This window comes from Dermacentor albipictus, chromosome 10 (genome assembly GCF_038994185.2).
Source record: "Dermacentor albipictus isolate Rhodes 1998 colony chromosome 10, USDA_Dalb.pri_finalv2, whole genome shotgun sequence".
NCBI classification, from domain to species: Eukaryota; Metazoa; Arthropoda; class Arachnida; order Ixodida; family Ixodidae; genus Dermacentor; species Dermacentor albipictus.
The window spans coordinates 56,155,224-56,172,854 of record NC_091830.1 but is presented as its reverse complement, the minus strand read 5'-3'; the positions used below and the strand labels follow the sequence as shown (position 1 = coordinate 56,172,854).

The 17,631-nt window shown below is 45.4% G+C and overlaps 1 protein-coding gene across 13 annotated transcripts in view; it reads left to right on the top strand.

Moving 5' to 3' along the window:
* Positions 1–17,631, top strand: part of LOC135917058 (uncharacterized) — a 119,799-nt gene that overhangs the window by 91,304 nt on the left and 10,864 nt on the right. For 7 of the 13 annotated variants that reach the window (XM_065450551.1, XM_065450549.1, XM_070528013.1 and 4 more), the window contains 5 exons: positions 5,665–5,817; positions 8,843–9,044; positions 11,250–11,353; positions 14,322–14,524; positions 16,289–16,457. In XM_065450551.1, the coding sequence (XP_065306623.1) occupies positions 5,665–5,817; positions 8,843–9,044; positions 11,250–11,353; positions 14,322–14,524; positions 16,289–16,457 (831 nt within the window). Of the gene's footprint in view, positions 1–3,364; positions 3,618–3,731; positions 4,148–5,664; positions 5,818–8,842; positions 9,045–11,249; positions 11,354–14,321; positions 14,525–16,288; positions 16,458–17,631 lie in introns of those variants that run through there. The other 6 variants (XM_070528016.1, XM_070528018.1, XM_065450550.1 and 3 more) reach the window with 6 other exon arrangements.

The following is a 17,631-nucleotide window of genomic DNA, read 5'->3' as shown; positions in this document are numbered from 1 at the left end:
ACTTTGTTTTGATTACTGTGGGGGGAACGCCCAGCTCCTGTAAGATGCGTCTTCCAGCTTGTGTGGTAGATAACCTGACGAACTGGGCCCTCTCCTGTGCTTCCGCTATTTCCTCTAGCGTGTTATGCATGCCAAGTTGAAGTAAGCATTCCGTGTGAATGTATATGGGGAGGCCGAGAGCTCTCTTGATTGCCTTCCTGATTAATGCGTTGAGCTTATCCCGCTCCGATCTTTGCCAGTTGTGCATAGCCGCGACGTAAGTGAAATGACACATTACGAACGCATGTACCAATCTCACGAGGTTATCTTCTCCGAGGCCTTGCTGCCGGTTGGCCACTCTTCTGATTAGTCTGATGGCATTGTCCGTCTTCTTAGTGAGTCGCAGCACTGTCTGGTTGTTTGAACCATTCGACTCTACCATCATGCCGAGAATCCGGATAGCATCCACCCTCGGAATATATCCTCCGTCGTTTGTGCGCAGTTTTATGTCGCATTCGGCGAGTGGTTTCCACCCCTTCGGTTTCGGGCCTCTGCGCTTGGGTCGATAAAGTAGCAGTTCCGACTTGTGCGATGAGCACCGAAGGCCCGTGGACTCAAGGTATCTCTCGGTAGCATCAATCGCCTCTTGCAGGGCCGTCTCTACCTGTCCGTCACTACCTCCCGTACACCAGATGGTAACGTCATCTGCGTATATGGTATGACTGATACCATCGATAGCAGAGAGTGTCCTGGATAGTCCAATCATGACGAGGTTAAAGAGGGTTGGGGATATGACTGCCCCTTGTGGCGTCCCCTTAGACCCCAGCTTGACCATGTCTGAAGTCAGGTCCCCGATCTTAAGTGTGGCTTCTCTATTTGACAGGAAAGATCTCGTGTAGGAATGAAAGTGTTTCTCCAGGTTAAGACTCGAGATTGTGTTCAAAACGAACGAGTGAAGAACGTTATCGAAGGCCTTTTCCAGATCTAGACCTAGTATGGCTCTCGTGTCCCGCGTATTACAGTCAATAATGTGATGCTTGATGAGCTTCATCGCGTCCTGCGTCGAGAGTCCGACCCTGAAACCGATCATGTTGTGTGGGTAAATGTCGTGGTCCTCCAGGTAGCGTGAAAGCCTGTTTAGGATTGCGTGCTCAGCAACCTTCCCCACGCACGATGTGAGCGAAATTGGGCGGAGGTTATCGAGGCTGGGCGGCTTGCCTGGCTTGGGAATGAGAATGGTGTTGGCCGATTTCCACATTTCCGGGACTTTACCGCTGCTCCATGTTTGGTTAATGATGTCCGTTAGGTATTCGATGGACTTCTCGTCCAGGTTCCGTAAAGCTTTGTTTGTGATCTTGTCCGGACCCGGAGCCGATATGCCGTTGAGGGCATGGAGCGCCTGCCTGATCTCCTCAATCCCAAAATCTGCGTCGAGCTCAGGGTTGTCGGAGCCTTCGTAGTCAGGGCAAGGTGGTGTAGTGCCCGATGCGACTGACAGGTACTTCTTCACTAGTTGGGATAAAATTTCATTGCTCGAATATTCTCGCTTTGCTATGTGTAGGGTGCGCGCCAGTGTGTTGCGTTGGTTGGTTTTAGTGTTTGTCTCGTCGAGGAGATGCTTTAGGAGGTTCCAGGTGCCCCCGTTGCGCAGCTGCCCGTTGATCGAGTTACACACCTCATCCCATTGTTGTTTAGAGAGGGCTCTGCAGTGTTCCTCTATAGTTCTGTTGACTTCCGATATCTTTTTTCTTAGCCTGCGGTCGAGCCGTTGTCCTTTCCACCTGACGAGGAGCGACTGCTTGGCCTCCAACAGGTGAGCCAGACGGCTGTCCATCTTTTCCACTGGAAGATCGGTACAAACCTCTTTGGTGGTAGCTTTGATGTCCTGCCTAACCTGTACAACCCATTGTTCGAGGCTAGGCTTCTCCACACTCTCCGTTCGCTCTTCCCTAATTTTGCGAAATTTGTCCCAGTCTGTGTACTGGAACATACGCTGTCTCTTCTACTCGACTTGGAGGTGCGTGGCCAAGATATAATGGTCGCTACCAAAGTCTACCCCGAGGTTCGTCCACTTGACGGCTGCATTGCTCCTGACAAAGGTGAGATCCGATGTCGTGTCACGGCTCGACGATGTTCCGCATCTGGTGTGGAACGCTGGGTCCGTGACTAGCATCAAGTTTAGGTTTATAGCCTCACGCCAGAGTTCCTCCCCCTTGTTAGTGTTATATGGGTAGCCCCAGGTGTGGTACGGTGCGTTGAAATCACCAGCTATGATCAAAGGGGAGTCGCGCGATAGTTGCGTGGCCTTGGTGATTAGGGCTTTGAAGCGTTGTCTTGGAGCTTTGGGACTACTGTAGACATTCAGGATGAATATACTTTCGCGGTTAGTTGGGCTAGGAATTATCTCTATCATCATGTATTCGACTTTACTTGCGGTCATGTTAAGGTCGTGAGTGATGTGGGTCAGCTTGTTGCTAATCAGTACGGCGATCCCCCGTCCTTCTTCGTGTTTTGCTACGGGCTTGTAGCCAGACAGCGTGACGTTAGACGTTAATGTTTCTTGTAAAACGATAACATTTGGCTTCTCTGCGTGTGAGCGAATATATTGTTGCCGGCGAGCCCTCTTGGGAAGGAAACCCCTGCAATTCCATTGCCACATTCTGAATGAGCTAGTTTGAGTGGGCATCGTATTGCTCTTGAGGTGCTGTGCTAACCTTTGGAGGGCCGATCGCCCCCGAGCTGTTACTAGTCGATGCTGATGCTGGGAGTGTAGGAGCTTTAGGTACCAGCACAGGTGTTACAACGTTTTCTAGGAAGGATTCAATTTTGCTGATCCGTTGATTAGTGCGCTCCTCCATGGACGCCATGTTGCTGTGGAAGAGCGAGAACTTTTCATTTATCTGCTTTATGCTGTCACTTAGAGCGGAGAGCAACTCGCGAATCTCCGATTTGGCCCTGCCTGGTGCTCTTTCTTGCTCGTTAGCGATTGCCCTCTTCTTAGCGGGCCTCTCTGTATCGATCACCTCAACCATGGGGACTTCCATTGGCTGAGGAGCAGCCGGTTGCTTATCCGTAGAGCTCTTCTCAACCATGGGGACTTCCATTGGCTGGGGAGTGGCTGGCTGCTTGTCAGCCATGACGGGTTGACTGCGCTTCTTAATTTCGGCAATTTCTGTCATCAGTCGAGCTATCGTGTTCTTCATCATCTCGTTTTCACGCTCAAGTTGCGCTAGTCTGTTGTTACCTCTATCATGCTCTGGCGGTGAGCCCCGCGTTACCTTTCCCGGCGTTCCTCGAACTCGGTCGGCCCAAGTTGGGTAGCACTCGGGTCGGCGATCCCTGTAGCAGGACCTCGAGCAGGACCTGAACCGGACTTGACTGCCTCGGCGCCGGGATCCGGAGCGACCCCTGGAGCGTGATCTGGTCCTGGTTCTGGAACAAGAGCGCCCTCTGGATCGAGAGCGACTCCGTGGGTTCTCTCTGGAGCCAGAGCGTCCCCTGGATCGGGAGCGCCCCCTAGGCTCTTGCGGTGGAAGTTGCTCGAAGTGATTTTTGATGTCGCTGCTACGTGGTGTTGATGAAGCCCCACTTGTTGAAGCTTCCACCGTCGCACTCTCCCATAGCCTCCTTCTGACGATGTACGGGATCCGGAATCGCTCCTTGCACGTTTTGTCCGCCGTAGGGTGTGGGCCCCCGCACAACCCACACTTTGGCGTGCACTGGTGTTGATCGTCCGGGTTGACTGCCCTACATCCTCTGCAGGTGGACTCTTCGGGAGTCGGGCAAACGTCGGCACGATGGCCGAGTTTGCCGCACGCGTAGCAAATATCAACTTGCTTGCGATAAAGAAAGCATTTCACAAGGACTGGGCCATAGCGTACGAAGTTCGGAACCTTGAGTCCGTCGAAAGCAATGATGACTGTGCCTGTGTTCTTAATTCTCTTGACCGCCAAGGCCAGCGGGTTTCTCTCGTTGATGATGTTACGTTCCAGGTCCGATGGACTGTCGTTGAGGTCGATGTGTCTGATTACCCCTTTACACGTGGTGTGGGGGGCGGCCTCGTATGCACTGACTTCAAACATTCTTCCAGCCACATGAATTGCCCTGATTCTTGTGTATTTTGAAGCGTTGTCTCGGTTGGGCGTGCTGGCCACCAGAATGTTTTGTAGTATGTTAGGACAAATGATGTCCGAACTTATTTGCGTAGGGGTAAGACCCGCCGCTTCCACGATCGCCTTGCCGATCACGGTCGGTCCTGTCTTGGCAATATTCAGCCCTCCGCGGGGCCGTATGATAATTTTGGCATGTTCCTTGGGCATGGGAGGCATCCGTGACGCCCTGATGATTTTGCTTTTGAGCTTATCTCCATTTTATCTCCAGTTCTGAATGACACGCCAGCGTTACGCCTATTCCCCCATATGCCGCCGCTAGGCCGGTTGGCAGAGTCCGCCTTGGAGGACATACGCTTCGAAACTGCCGACTGCCATCCAAATTCTGCTGAAAATTCTTCAGGAGGAAGATCCTCCCCGTCAACCGTCATTTGCATAGTTACTGAGATCTCAGAATTCTTGCTCCAGCTACACTTGGTGACGCCAATGGGCGCTACGCCGGGCTAGGCTTGTCGTTAGGGCCAGATAGGCGGTGACGTAGGCCGAGCACAAAAACGTTCATAAAATGGAAGAGGCCACCCACCGGAGAAAGTCCGATATCGATGTGATCCTCTTCCCCTTAGACGTGCGTTGGTCACAACATGATGGAGATTGGAGGCGAAAATCTTGCCAAAATCAGTCAAGAGAGCAGGAGCCGAGATGGAACGCTAGCGCTTGCGACCGTCGTCTTCTTCTTCCTATCAAAGATATGTCAATAAAATATAGCATCCGAATCTCAGTGGCTTTCTTAGAACAGGAAAAATAGTATCCACTGGGGCAACTGCTATTCAAAGCGATAAACATTTATAAGTCTTGACTTATCAGTTGCGTATAAGGTAAATTTTACTAATGGAATTATAGAAGTTCCGAATCTTTCCAGCAAATGAAGAAGACCCAATAAATGAGCGACAATTGGTCATAAATTTAAAGCGCACACAAGGGAATAAAGCAAAGATAATACTCATATAAATCAGTGACATTGTCGAAGTGCAAGGAAGCAGTCTTATATCTTTGTCAATACTGTATTTCCTAGTTGTATGTTGAATACTGTTTATGCTTTTGGGTTTAGTTATTTCGAAAAAAGAAGCGAGACAACTGTCCGAATTAACAATTGTTTTAGGGAAACGAGGGCCTTGTCTAAAGAAAGAATTTCTTGAATTAACCACTGTAGCCTGATTTACAGCATGAATGAACTGGAGCCCAAATATCAAATAGGGCGCATCACGTAGGGTTAATCGCAATCGCTTGTGGGTGTACTGCTCCCATGCGTGCGGCCAGAGCCAAATCGACTAGCTAGTACTTCGCGCTTGCCTAGCTTGCATAATTCGCGCTTGCCTAGCTGCTGCTGGACAATGGAATTGAAGCAGCAGTGAATGTATGCGGTGCTTTGATGAGGCACCTAGACGAAATGTATCGGCAATATGTTTTCAGGCTCTCTTGATCATATTTACTGTAGCTACTAACATTTCATAGGGCCTGTACAAAACGCAAGAAACATTGAAACTAAACTAAACGTGAATTTCCGGCTGCCTTACAGTGCTTCAAAGCGACTTGCTTCCTTGGAAACATGAAGGCTCGCATCGAAGATCGCGTCATCTACTCACCGTACCCGTCCATCGACATCCCAGTATGCTCGTTTTATGCCTTGGCAAAAGAGAAGTTGCTGATTAACCCCAACAAGATAGCGCTGGTAAGAACATTGTTCCTGCGGTGTTGCACCGCCAGTGATGCTCGTAGACTCAGTCACTTCTGTGGGGTTCACGTGAGAGGCACAACGGCGAATCATAATGTTGCTGATTAATTGAGATTGACATTATTGCATTATGACAAAACTAAAGGTCGTTACACGAAGCATTGCGAGCCCAAGATGCCAGTGGTTGGCTTAATGTCGTCTCTTGAGCATGTTACCGGTAAGTTACATGGAAATAAACTTCTATTGAAACCAACGCTTTTTATATCTAACTAGCCTTTCTGAATTATGTGATGCATGGCATGCATTCTAAATCTATTCAAATTTAACACAAAATGACCTTAGCTCGTTTAGCTCTGCCTTCATCACAGCGCTTCTTGTACCAGATGAATACATGAAGTATCACTGCCCTGCCACCTGTGACGCCAAGCTTGCACAAATTTCCCAAAAGTAGGCATTTTAGGCTTCGTTTAGGGGGAAAAAATCTTTTCACATATTCAGAAATTGATTGAGCTAGGACTTCTGGGAAAGCAAAATTCCGAGACATGAAAAACCGCCGCTCTGATACCAGCATGACCGATAAAAGGACTGTTGACAGGACAGGGTAGTCTCATTTCAGGCACTGCAAATTACCTCCGCATTAGCCTGCGAAGTGTGTCTAATAATAGCCCTGCAGCCCAGGGAACAAATTTTGCCGTACAAACGACAAGGTGTAATCTCCTGCGTCATTAACAAAAGAGTTGATTGTTGGGCCATGTCGTGTTCCATAACTGAACTAGTAACTTAGCGCAACAGAAATCACAAACACAAGAAAGGCGGACACCTTTCTCTTGTCTGATTTTTATTGCGCTAAGTTACCAGTTCTATCATTCACAGACCACAGCTACGCTGCCATTGCTGTTTGTACCTCTGGCTGCGCTGTCAATTTTTGTGGCATTTGAACTTAATACTTATCCCTTACTGCCGAAACAAACTTTACTGCAGTATGAAACAATGGAGCAAAGGCATATGCGGACACATATCCAGCGCTGCATGACAAGGCGGTCCGTAGGCAGAGCAACCTTCAACAGAGCCTTGTTGTGGATTTCTAGTGGTCATGCGTTTTTGTGCGTTTTGCCAGTTAGGGGAAACGGCCGCACTTCTGGGTGTTTCGATGGAAAATACGAGAAAGCGCGTCATCGCAATGAGAAGAAAATTATATAGTTTTTATTTTACACCAATTTCGTAAAGTGGCACATCATTTATATACTGCTTCATTTATAATGATGGTCAGGCCCGCATGTTCCTTACAATTCTTACAAGGTACTACATAAATATTTGCATTTTGTCGTAGTGCTAGCTTGGTTAGTATTTACAGCAAAGTACAGACATCCCGACGTCTTCTGCGAATACGGCGGCCTCAAAGAGGAGGCCTGTGTGGTTAGCACTACTTGCAATGTGACATCATTTCAGCTCCTGTGAAGGGATTTGACTATTTAAATAACTTAAGCAAATGTGGACATTATTAAAGTAGAAAATATGCTAACTATTTACATTCAGAAAAGGATCTTTATAGGTACCTTTATACAAGCAATCTGAAGAAGTGAATTGCCTGAATTTAAGCAAGTCTATGGAGTTTCTTCACGCAAGTTAGAGGAAAACTGGCTTCGGACGTTGGTGGCACGGACTGAGAGCAGCAGGCAGGAGAGTTGCTGTGCTAGCTATGAATGAGACTAGCTCGTTTTGCATTAAATTTGGTTCCTCAGGTAATCCTCCCTGTATTTATTTTGCCTCTATCTCTCTAGGTCTCTCGATACCTGAGAGAGCTAATATGAGCGCTTTGCTGACATTGTTCCTGCGCTTACTACTGTGTGAAGGCTTACTGAAGTGAGGCGCTTGTTAAAGAGCGCAATAAATTGAAAACAAATAGAGGCGCATTCCGGGCACATACACCTGGCGATTTGGAAAGAAGCCAGAAATGATCTCATATTACCTTTTATGGTTTTCTTATCTACTCTGATTTACCATGCCCAATGATGAGGTGTTGGTCACGTCGCAGCCACTAAATGTCTGCTGACGTTCAAGTGCTCCTCGCAATACTTTCAATGGACATATAAAGATCATGCCTACCGAAATTATCGCCCCCAACTTGACGGATTTGGTGCCTCCAGCAGTGAACAAAATTTCTCCCTCAGCATTTGCAATACCAATGTAAGTAAAGAAAGAAAGGAAATACTAGGATGGGGGGGCTAGACGTCTTGCGTATTTCTTTCATCGCCAGGTGACACATTGCAGCTCCATAAGCGAAGCATCGTTGCACCAAGAATTCAGGCTGCAGAGTGGTTGAGAGAGAGTGCAGAAGAAAAATCTTTACTATAAATCCGCTAATTCTCACACAGCATTCAATTTTTACTGTAAATGTGCCACCTAATTCTTGAGCGCCTCCAAAACTATAAGTAAACGCTGGACTGCACTAGCTTTTTCATATTTAAGTAGGCATTTCAATGTTGCTCTGAGCTATTCCATGATGCTGCGATAGCCTCAATACAAGCAATCGTCCCGAAAGTGTGAGTAATAATGCCCTGATAGAATACGTCTCTCTCAAGTAGCAGCTACAGAGTTTTGGTATATAAAGCCCACTGGCGGTTAGATTAAATAAGCAAATTACGCAAATATCAATGTTCTAGCAGTATTATGAAACACTAGGTGTAACAGAAAGTTGGACTTTTGCAGAAGGCGCCAAATCGTCACTTCTTATTTGGCTATCTGGAAGAACTCTTCAAACTACATGAGAAAAATTATAGAAACAATCAAATTTATGCGATACTCTAAGCAGGTAGAGGGTCAAGACCGTTTGAATAATGCCATTTGTTTGTTTACACAGATAAAGATGCAATTCGCTCGCACGCAGAAGTATGGTGCGCACGGGATAAAATGCGCGCTAAAGCACTTCAGTATCCCACATTTTTGACTATGCAACGACGGCTCTGTACTGAAAATTGCTGAATGGTTTCTAAGTCACCCTTTCTGTTACAATTACTTGCAGGTCGACGATAATCTCAGCCTCACACGTGCCGAGCTCTTGGCTAGCATGCAGCGCTATGCGATCGGTTTCCTGCAGAATGGCATGCTTCCGGGCGACCACGTCTGCATTCACGTGAACAACAGTGTGGAAAATCTGATAGCCATGTACGGCTGCATCCTAGCGGGGGCGAAAGTTTTCCTGGCCAGTGCCTTGCTCACCGAACGTAAGGAGATGGCCGTGAGGCAGTCGTTTTCCCCGCGTGCTAGTGCTTCAGAAATAGATGACCTACAATTAGCTGTTTTGTTCATTAGTTTACCAAGCTGGGCTAAAACGCTGTTTTATGAAAGGTCTGGCTTTGTACTGAGAGAAAGCGATAGCTTGATGCATACGGAATTCGTATGATTAATACAATATTTATCGGCAATGTGAATACCCTCCGTAGCATATATTTATACTTGTGGTCAAATTAATTCTAGCCACACTCCAGAGTTTCACGTGGCAATACAGCAGCCTGATTTTGAAACACACCAGTGGGGGTTACGGAATGTTTTGATTCTCTGATCCTCAATGCGCGTCTAAGTCTAAGTAAGCGAAAAATTTTGCATTTAGCCCCCACAGAAATGCGACCGCCCCGGGGGCGATGGAACCAGTGACCTGGACCTTAGCAGCCTAACGCAATGCGCTGCTAAGCTAATGCGGCTGCTGCTTCTATTTAAGAGTTAATGAAGTTGTAATAACTGTAATAATGAAAAAAATAATTCCGGTACCTGACCCAGACAGGGCTTAAACAGCAGTCGTTTTGGATTCCATACGAGCTCAATTTCCCCTATGCCAGACGGAGTCCATTAAAACTGTTTGTGGAGCACTACCGGCTACCAGCGTAGCTTTGAAGCAGCAGAGATTGGGGCAGCAAATGGACGGACAGTTGATGCAGAATACTTTTATTCACTTTATTAGATGCTTGGTGTGTTATAGATAAGAGTGTAACTAAGCCAACGAAGGGGGTCCGTCACAAACTGTACGAAACGACAGCGGACGTACGCACTTGCAAAACGTGAAGAAAATGTTATGAAGCGAGACAAACTAGAATATATCAGAGAATAATTCTGTGGGAGAGATATGGTAGGTGTAGAGTGCTGATTTAAAGTGTTTCAGGCATGAGTTTGGCCGTAATTGAAGAGCGTATCTCTCAATGAAAATTCCTCGCAAAAATTTCAAACGAACGGCTGCAATAAATTACGTTTAATTGTTTCAGATTATGTCTCCCTCAAAACTAACCATCCCGAGTCAGCTCACATGCAGTGCTGCAAAGACTACATTGAATGAGTGCTCGCATGCCTCGTATTGCTGCACTCGTTCCTACTGCTGTTTCAGCGGTGTCGTCATGGGGAAGTTTAAGTGGAGCGCACGAGTTTTAGTCAGCATGGACAGACTGCTGTGCACCCACTGCCCATAACTCTATCCCAAAGCAGGCGAGCACTGGATCAGGAGCACGCTTGAGGCGAAAATAGAGGTGCAGCACTAGCAAACCACAGGTAGTCTAGTCAGTTGGAGATAGACTAAAACAAAAAGAGAAGGTGAAACGTAAAGACACTAATATTGATCTGAGGTTATTCCACGACCGTTCGAGCAGTAATCTTCGCGACTCTATGTTATTTCTAAAATTTACTCATGCCTCCTACTAAAGCATGCCCCGTACTTAAAAAAAAATTCTACGAGATGCGACAGTGAGACCAATGATGGAGCGCTTAGTGGTTGATTTGCGCATGTTGATAAATGTTCCTGCTATGGTTGATTAGCTAATTAGCCAACCTAATTAGCGTGCACTTAGATTTAGTTCCAATTATTGCGTATAACCTCGAATGCCTAAATGTCATCGCATTCGAAAACATCACGTTCATTGGTTTCCTGCTCGGTACCTTTCCCCCAATAATTTTCCCCGTTCCAATGTCGGGGCGCAAAGCGCAGAAAAGAATGCGAAGTGATGTAGGGCCCGCACGTTTGACGTGCAAGACAGTTGACTTCGTTAAAGTGATTTCGATATGGCGATTCTACCGAATGGCTGGCTTCAGGACCGCGAACAAATGAGAAGGCGACAGCGCAGTTGTTGCCTGCTGCAACGTGCAAGCCGCGACTTCACGCTGTTCCATATAGCATTACGCACCGGCGTAGCGTGACACTATGGAATACCACTGAAGGGAAGCAAAAAAAAAAGAACCCAAGGCAAAACCACGGCATCGGTTCTTTAATGTCCTCTTGACGCGTTCTTGCTTATTCTTATTAGGCCTGTTATTGGATAATTTAGCGTATTTGTGCCCTACGTGACGCGGCATTCTCGTGTATACAAAGCTAGACATGCAACTGTCAACTATAATTTATCTGAAAGTAGCATTTAGAGAATATACCGTACTATATATGCTACGTGCAGATGAGCTGCGCTACCAAGTGGAAGACGGTGACTGCGTACACGTCATCACCGACGAGCCGAATGCCGAGAAGGTTAGGAAAGTATTTGCCAGCTTAAAGGTAAAGGTGAGTTTCAGGGCATGCGCATTGCTTGTAGGCATTTATGCACGCTGTGTATTTTAGAAAAAAGCTACGCCCACCTTGCACCATTTCCAACTGCGATTGCCTGTAAATTGGCGGAGCATTACCAATGTTTATATGAACAAAATCGGGAAGTGCATATTGCAGCCGATTTCGTAAATTAGGTAAGCAAAATACATTAAGTACCAAGCGTCTTTATTCTACTTTCGTAGGCGGTAGCTCCAGCAAATGTGTGCACAATACAGCGATTACCCACATTACGAGATTACACAGCAGAGCTGGTTGTCTTGAAAAGTGCGAACCGCCTGCAGTGCGCGCAATAAGAAACAATTTACACCTTTGTTTGCTGTTTTTTTTTATTATTGGTTATGCTATTGTCCTCGAATAAATGTTGGCCTTGGTGACTCCCAATTATAAATGCGAATAGTTTTTGTATTTCTGCATACATTTGCAGAAGTCTGCACAACTTCTACATGTGATCTACTGACACCTATGAATAAAATATTTGTCATCTGGGTTGTTCTTCAGAGCCTGCAAGAAGTTCATCATACCATACCGTAACTCTTTACTACATTTTCTGTCATAAATGTTAAAACCCATTTCAGTCGTGGCTTAATTCCCAGTTTATTTCAGCAGAGAGAGAGAATAAAATTATGTGAGTCATGCTGGGAGTGAAAGTAAAGAGCCTTTTGTAAGACTAGATCTAGGTTTGCACCCCGTGTACAATGCAACAGGCATAATGTGACATATAGTTACAAAAAGTAACGACAATTGCAAAAGCAACTGCTATTCCTTAATAAACATTAATAAAAGGACATCATATTAGTTTGCTACAGAGTTTAGAATTTGTGGGACTAAGGATCAGATCATCTGAAGGCCATAATTACTGAGGGTAGAGGTAGTCTTTCAAATCGGTTTACTGTGTGTATTTCTTAAGAGTGAATTAGGGATGTCGGGGACTAGGCTGTAAATTAAGGACGTGAATAATGTGGTTCCTGTGCGACTCACGTGGTGGGTTTGCAATTATTCTCAAAGATTTACTATCTATTCTGTGTATTCCCTATATGTTAGCTTCTTATGCGATACCCCACACAAGACACTCGTGTGTCAAAGTTGATAAAGAAGAGAAATACAGGGGTGCTTTTTAGACAATGGATAATTTTAAGAAATCGCCTTTGCTGATAGCATATTTCTAGTGACTGAGCTGGATTGCTCGAAGAGGTGTATACTACTTGTGAGGAAAGTGAAAATACATATTCCACTAATTAAGAGATATTGGCTAATTATTTTTTTATTTTTTCACCTAATGGCACATCGTGCAGTTTATGAATAGTAGCGGCTTAGTTCGCAAGGTGTATCCACATGGATCGTGTTTTCAGGATGACGTCAGTTTCGAGCCGTTCATCCCTCAAGCGTGCGGCAAAACACATGGGTGATCGTTTCTTTCGTTCTTGAATTCATAATGTGGTGGTCTCTCTCAAAAACAAAACAGCACACTAGCGCACTTTTGCCGCAAGTATGACGACGCATATCCCGATGCTTGCACGATCTATATTAGCCATGACAGTCGTTCCAAGTTTGATACGCCTTGACAACTCACCAGTTCCAATTCGCACATTGGAATATGCGGCGTAATAATGTAATTATAACAAAGTGAATGACCGAATGTTTTGGTAATTATTTGGTTTAGAGCGTCAATTTTATATGCAGGTAATGTCCGCCTCTTCGAGTAATCCATATCAAGTTCCACCGCTGGGCTATGTAACACACGCGACCCTTAACAATTCTCTATGGCCTAACAACACCGCATATAACAGAATTGTTTCTTGTAGCAGCAAGTGGAACTTTATGCGCCATAAGTCTCAAAAGGTGGCAGAGTGCACAGCGTGAATATATTGTCAGCCTATTGCAAAGCATGTTCCCTTGATAACTAACATCCGTGATTTTGAGTGCACGTGTAACGTAAGTGATAGTGCAACCAACTATTGCCTGTACTCAAGTAAATTAAGTCAATATGGTCGGAGTGCAGTAATTATTGGTGAAGACAACACTACTCTAACCGAGATATAACGGCTATAACTATTGCGCTGTTGTGTAATTGCCTTCGAAGAGAAAGTGCAGATCGAATGTTTCCGTGTGCTATATTTTGCATTACACTTTTTCCGCCATCTAAGAGACATTCCGCGAAATATCGAAAAAAACGCCACGTGACTTTGCACCAACGGGTAGGGGCAACAGCACTCTCAGGTGAGCTGAATAGAGAGGCACTCGTGTCGCCTCTAGCGCATTGCCCGGCCAAGCGTGTTGCGTTGCACAATCAAAGAGGCACTTAAGATATAGCGTAAGACATACCTTGTGTTGTCATCTCTGCAATAAGTATAATTACGAAGTTGGGTAGTCGTCACAACATAATCAGGAAGAACACAAAAAGTAGGAGATGCTCCTTCGAGTTTATGCTAGCAACATTCAATTGATTTTACCCGCATAGAAGGCTTGGCATTCTTTTTTTTTTACTTGGTGCATGTGGCTGAGAGAGCTGACATATTGGATGCCTACAAATGCTGCTAGTTCAAGTAACAAAAGTGATACTGTCGTTGCATTTCTTTCTGGAAGTCGCACGTTGCCTTGAGGCATTGTGTAAGCAGCCTGACTTACTTATTGTCAACGCATGATACATGACATTATTCTGCTATGGCCTACCGTAGGGCTAAGCCATCCACACTGCTACTGTATCGCGCTGCATGTATACACAAAAATGTTATCAACTCACCCAACCTACTGTGTTGATTCAGGCGTAGGTGGCTTGACAGGGACTTATGCACAAGGCGTGGATATACAGGAGGCGGCATGAGCACAGAGACCGATCCTTCGTTATAGCCATCATGCAGTGATAGTTCTGATGAGACTGGGAAAATCATTGAGAAAGCTCTTTTGTAATTATTTTCCCATGCAGGGACGATTCATCGTGGGACAAGCAGCCGACTTCTTCTCTACCTCCGAATTTTCGAAGATCGATGAAAAAGTGTTCCGCGAGTGCCCCGTCGTCGATCCGAAAAACACCGTTCTTGCTGTGGCCTACACATCGGGAACCACTGGCATGCCCAAGGGCGCTGAGATGACGCACTACGGTTACGTGGCGTGCTTCTACACATGCAGGTAAAGGATGGCTGCGTGAGCAAGGCGTGGCCTTCTTGCTTTTTATTCAACGATCGTCTAAATGCCATCTATTTCGTAAATTGGGCTAACTAGGTTAAATATTTTATGTTGTTTTGCACTGTTGCTGTGGACTGGATGTTGTTCTGGACGCTTCTTACGCGGTTTACCGCGTAAGAGGCGATGTGAGCTGTTTTAAAACCTAACGAAACAGTGTGAATCACATCCGTCAACGGGGTAGCAGCTCCAACCAATCGCACCACTCCTTTGTCTCACTTAAATCTTTCAGTGAAGATCCTGAGCCTAGGAATCTTGGTAAAAGCGGCACTTGTAGATTCAAAACGCGTACCGCTTGTCGGCGAAAAAGCAAGCGATGACAGGTGCAATACTTTTTCGGGAACATGGGAACGAACAAAGCACAGATATGAGTAGAGAGCGGAACTTCACGCAAAATTGTATTTTGTCATAATTATTGTGCCTATTTAACGTATAATCACAAGTTATGGGCCTAGAAAGATTTGATAGGCACTCCTAATGTTGCCTATAAATGGCTATGTTGATCTTGGTGCCTATATGAGTTTTTAGGAGTCTAAAAAACATTTTTCTAGTTTTGCACTGACTTTATGTTATCGATAATGTTGTCACTCGCTGGCCAAGTTGGCAGTAGTTATCCGACTATAGCCAGAAATACATTGCCCGCGTAAAGCTTTCATTTGAGAAGATTAGAGAGACTTAGTTTGCCCTCGAGGTTCTGCTTCTGCTTGCGGAACAGCGGGTTACAGGAGCCGTATAAACTTGAGCGGCCGGTTTGGAGGCGTAACTTGGTGGCATAAAGCTTAACAAACAAAGATAAGTTTTAGTAAAGAGGTACCATTATACTTTGATGCTGCAGCAAATCTTCGGCACCGGCGTAATGGTGAATACGTAGTGTACTCATGTGTTTTGTTTCGAATAGGACACTCAGAGAAAACGAAAACACGCGCTTAGACGGAGCGTCACGGTATGCTGCTATGCACGTTGCTTCTCTCTAGGCCTCTCCGGTAAACCGCAAAGAGTAAGAATTTTGGTGTCCGGGTAAAACTCCCTAATGACCGCTTTGCAACGAACTAAGGCATCGCTGTGAGAAGCGATGGCGTCGTTTGTGCGATACGCTATGATGCGCTTGAAGGTGTCATAGCTTACTTTTTAGAGCTCAATCCACGTTTGTAGACGGCATTATTGACAAGCTTGAGGGCTTGGGCACAACTCTGACCAAGATTGTGGAGTTCATTTTGGGCATTCAGAAATAGTTTGCCCTAACCCTAATGAGCCTGTTGCTGATAGAGTTACTGAGTGGGATATCCATTAATTATAGTTTTGTCGAGTGTAAGTATATGAAAGCAAGCTGTTCTTTACCTAAGCAATCTGAAGTCGGGCTGTTCCACGATGCCAAATTACGCGGATGTTCGCTTTTATATTCGTTGAAATGGCTCAGCAAAATCGCGCGCCAGTAGTTTATCTAGGGATTAAAAGCCGATGTTCGAACTGTGCACCACGCCACTAATAGTTCGGTTATTGAAGACAAGTTACCTTTCCCCATAAGGTATTTCAAAGGGTCCTCTTACGTCACGCTTATCACATTTCCAGTAGTTTTCTCGTATATGCAAGCGGCAGTGACAGTGCTAGAAGGACCAACGTCTTAAGATCTAAGGACATGTTGGGCTACTAGCAGGTCGTAAGCGTCGCCATTTTGTGCCGGGCCAATCACTCACACCGCTTCTTGTGCAGGATACACGTGCCCTGGGGAGAGCCAGACATCCTTCTTGGTCTGAGCCCTATCACACACCAGGCGGGCATGCTGTGCGGCATGATAGCTATCCTTTATGGCGTAACCTATGCACTTGCGCCAGTGCACACGACGCCTCTGCAAATCATGGATGCTGTCGACAAACACAAGGTTGTGGTTTCTTCATGTTTTTGTCGTCTAACGCAAAGTTACTGTGACTTCACCTTTCCTTAGTTCGCATTTCTATTTTCGTAACGAGGTGGTTTTTCAGCTAAAGCAGGTGCTCACAAGAAATGTAGCTGTCATTCAATCAACAGCCTGGTAAATATTAAGGGGCGGTATGAGCAGTCGGTTAACGAGTCGACCTATCGTTATCCCAACATCACTGCTTATTCAGGTAACGAGTTACAATTTCGTAGGACGCTTTTATCTATTCTACAAAGTGCCTTGTGTTCCACAGAAATACTCAGATATGTTTAACACAATAACATACTACATGTAATGCGTTTTGATTCGGCTAAAATGTTATTGAGGAACTGATTTCTATGTAATTAGCTGGAATTGGTTATATTTCCTTTATACGTCGGGCTTTCTTCCTGAGTGTTCTGGACTATATTTCTGTCTTGCGTACTTTATTGTTTAAGAATACTATAACACTGTTGAGCGCCAATCTAAAGGCAGCGGTCTAGGGTTTATCTCCTAATCCAAAAGCTTCCTTATGTTCCAGACATCAATGAAATAATAAGCATGACGTATATCTCCCCATAGCTTCTTAAAACAGGGTGCTTGACTTTCGCATTAGTGGCACAGGTATAAAAATTTCGATACTCTTCCACATTGACAAAAATGCATGCCTCAAGTATTGATCTCATCGAATCATTGAACAATAATTGGGACAATGTGGCCCCCGCAAGAAGCGTCATAAGACAGTTGTACCTCATACCCGACGTGGCGCATTCAGTCGGCATACCAGATTCTATGCTTGATCTTACATTGATTATTGGGTGTTTCACCTCTACAATATATCCGAACTAAAACTCAGGTTCGGCACTCCTTCCCTATGTCCGTTCGTGTGCTCAAGATATTACAACAAAAACAAAATTGTCTCGTTTGTGCCCCTAATTTTTCTGTTATGGATGTCAACCCAAACCTGGTCAAACCTAACGAAAGGCATAACTTTTTGTCTGCGAACTTGAACAAGAACTATACGGCTTTCTCTGAACACAGAAATAGAATTCATACCCTGTATGAAAATACATAAACTCAGAAGGATGGCTCAAATATAGGAGAGTGCGGGGGAGACCTAATATTAGATGCTATAGCGTAGACTAACATCGCGGAAAAT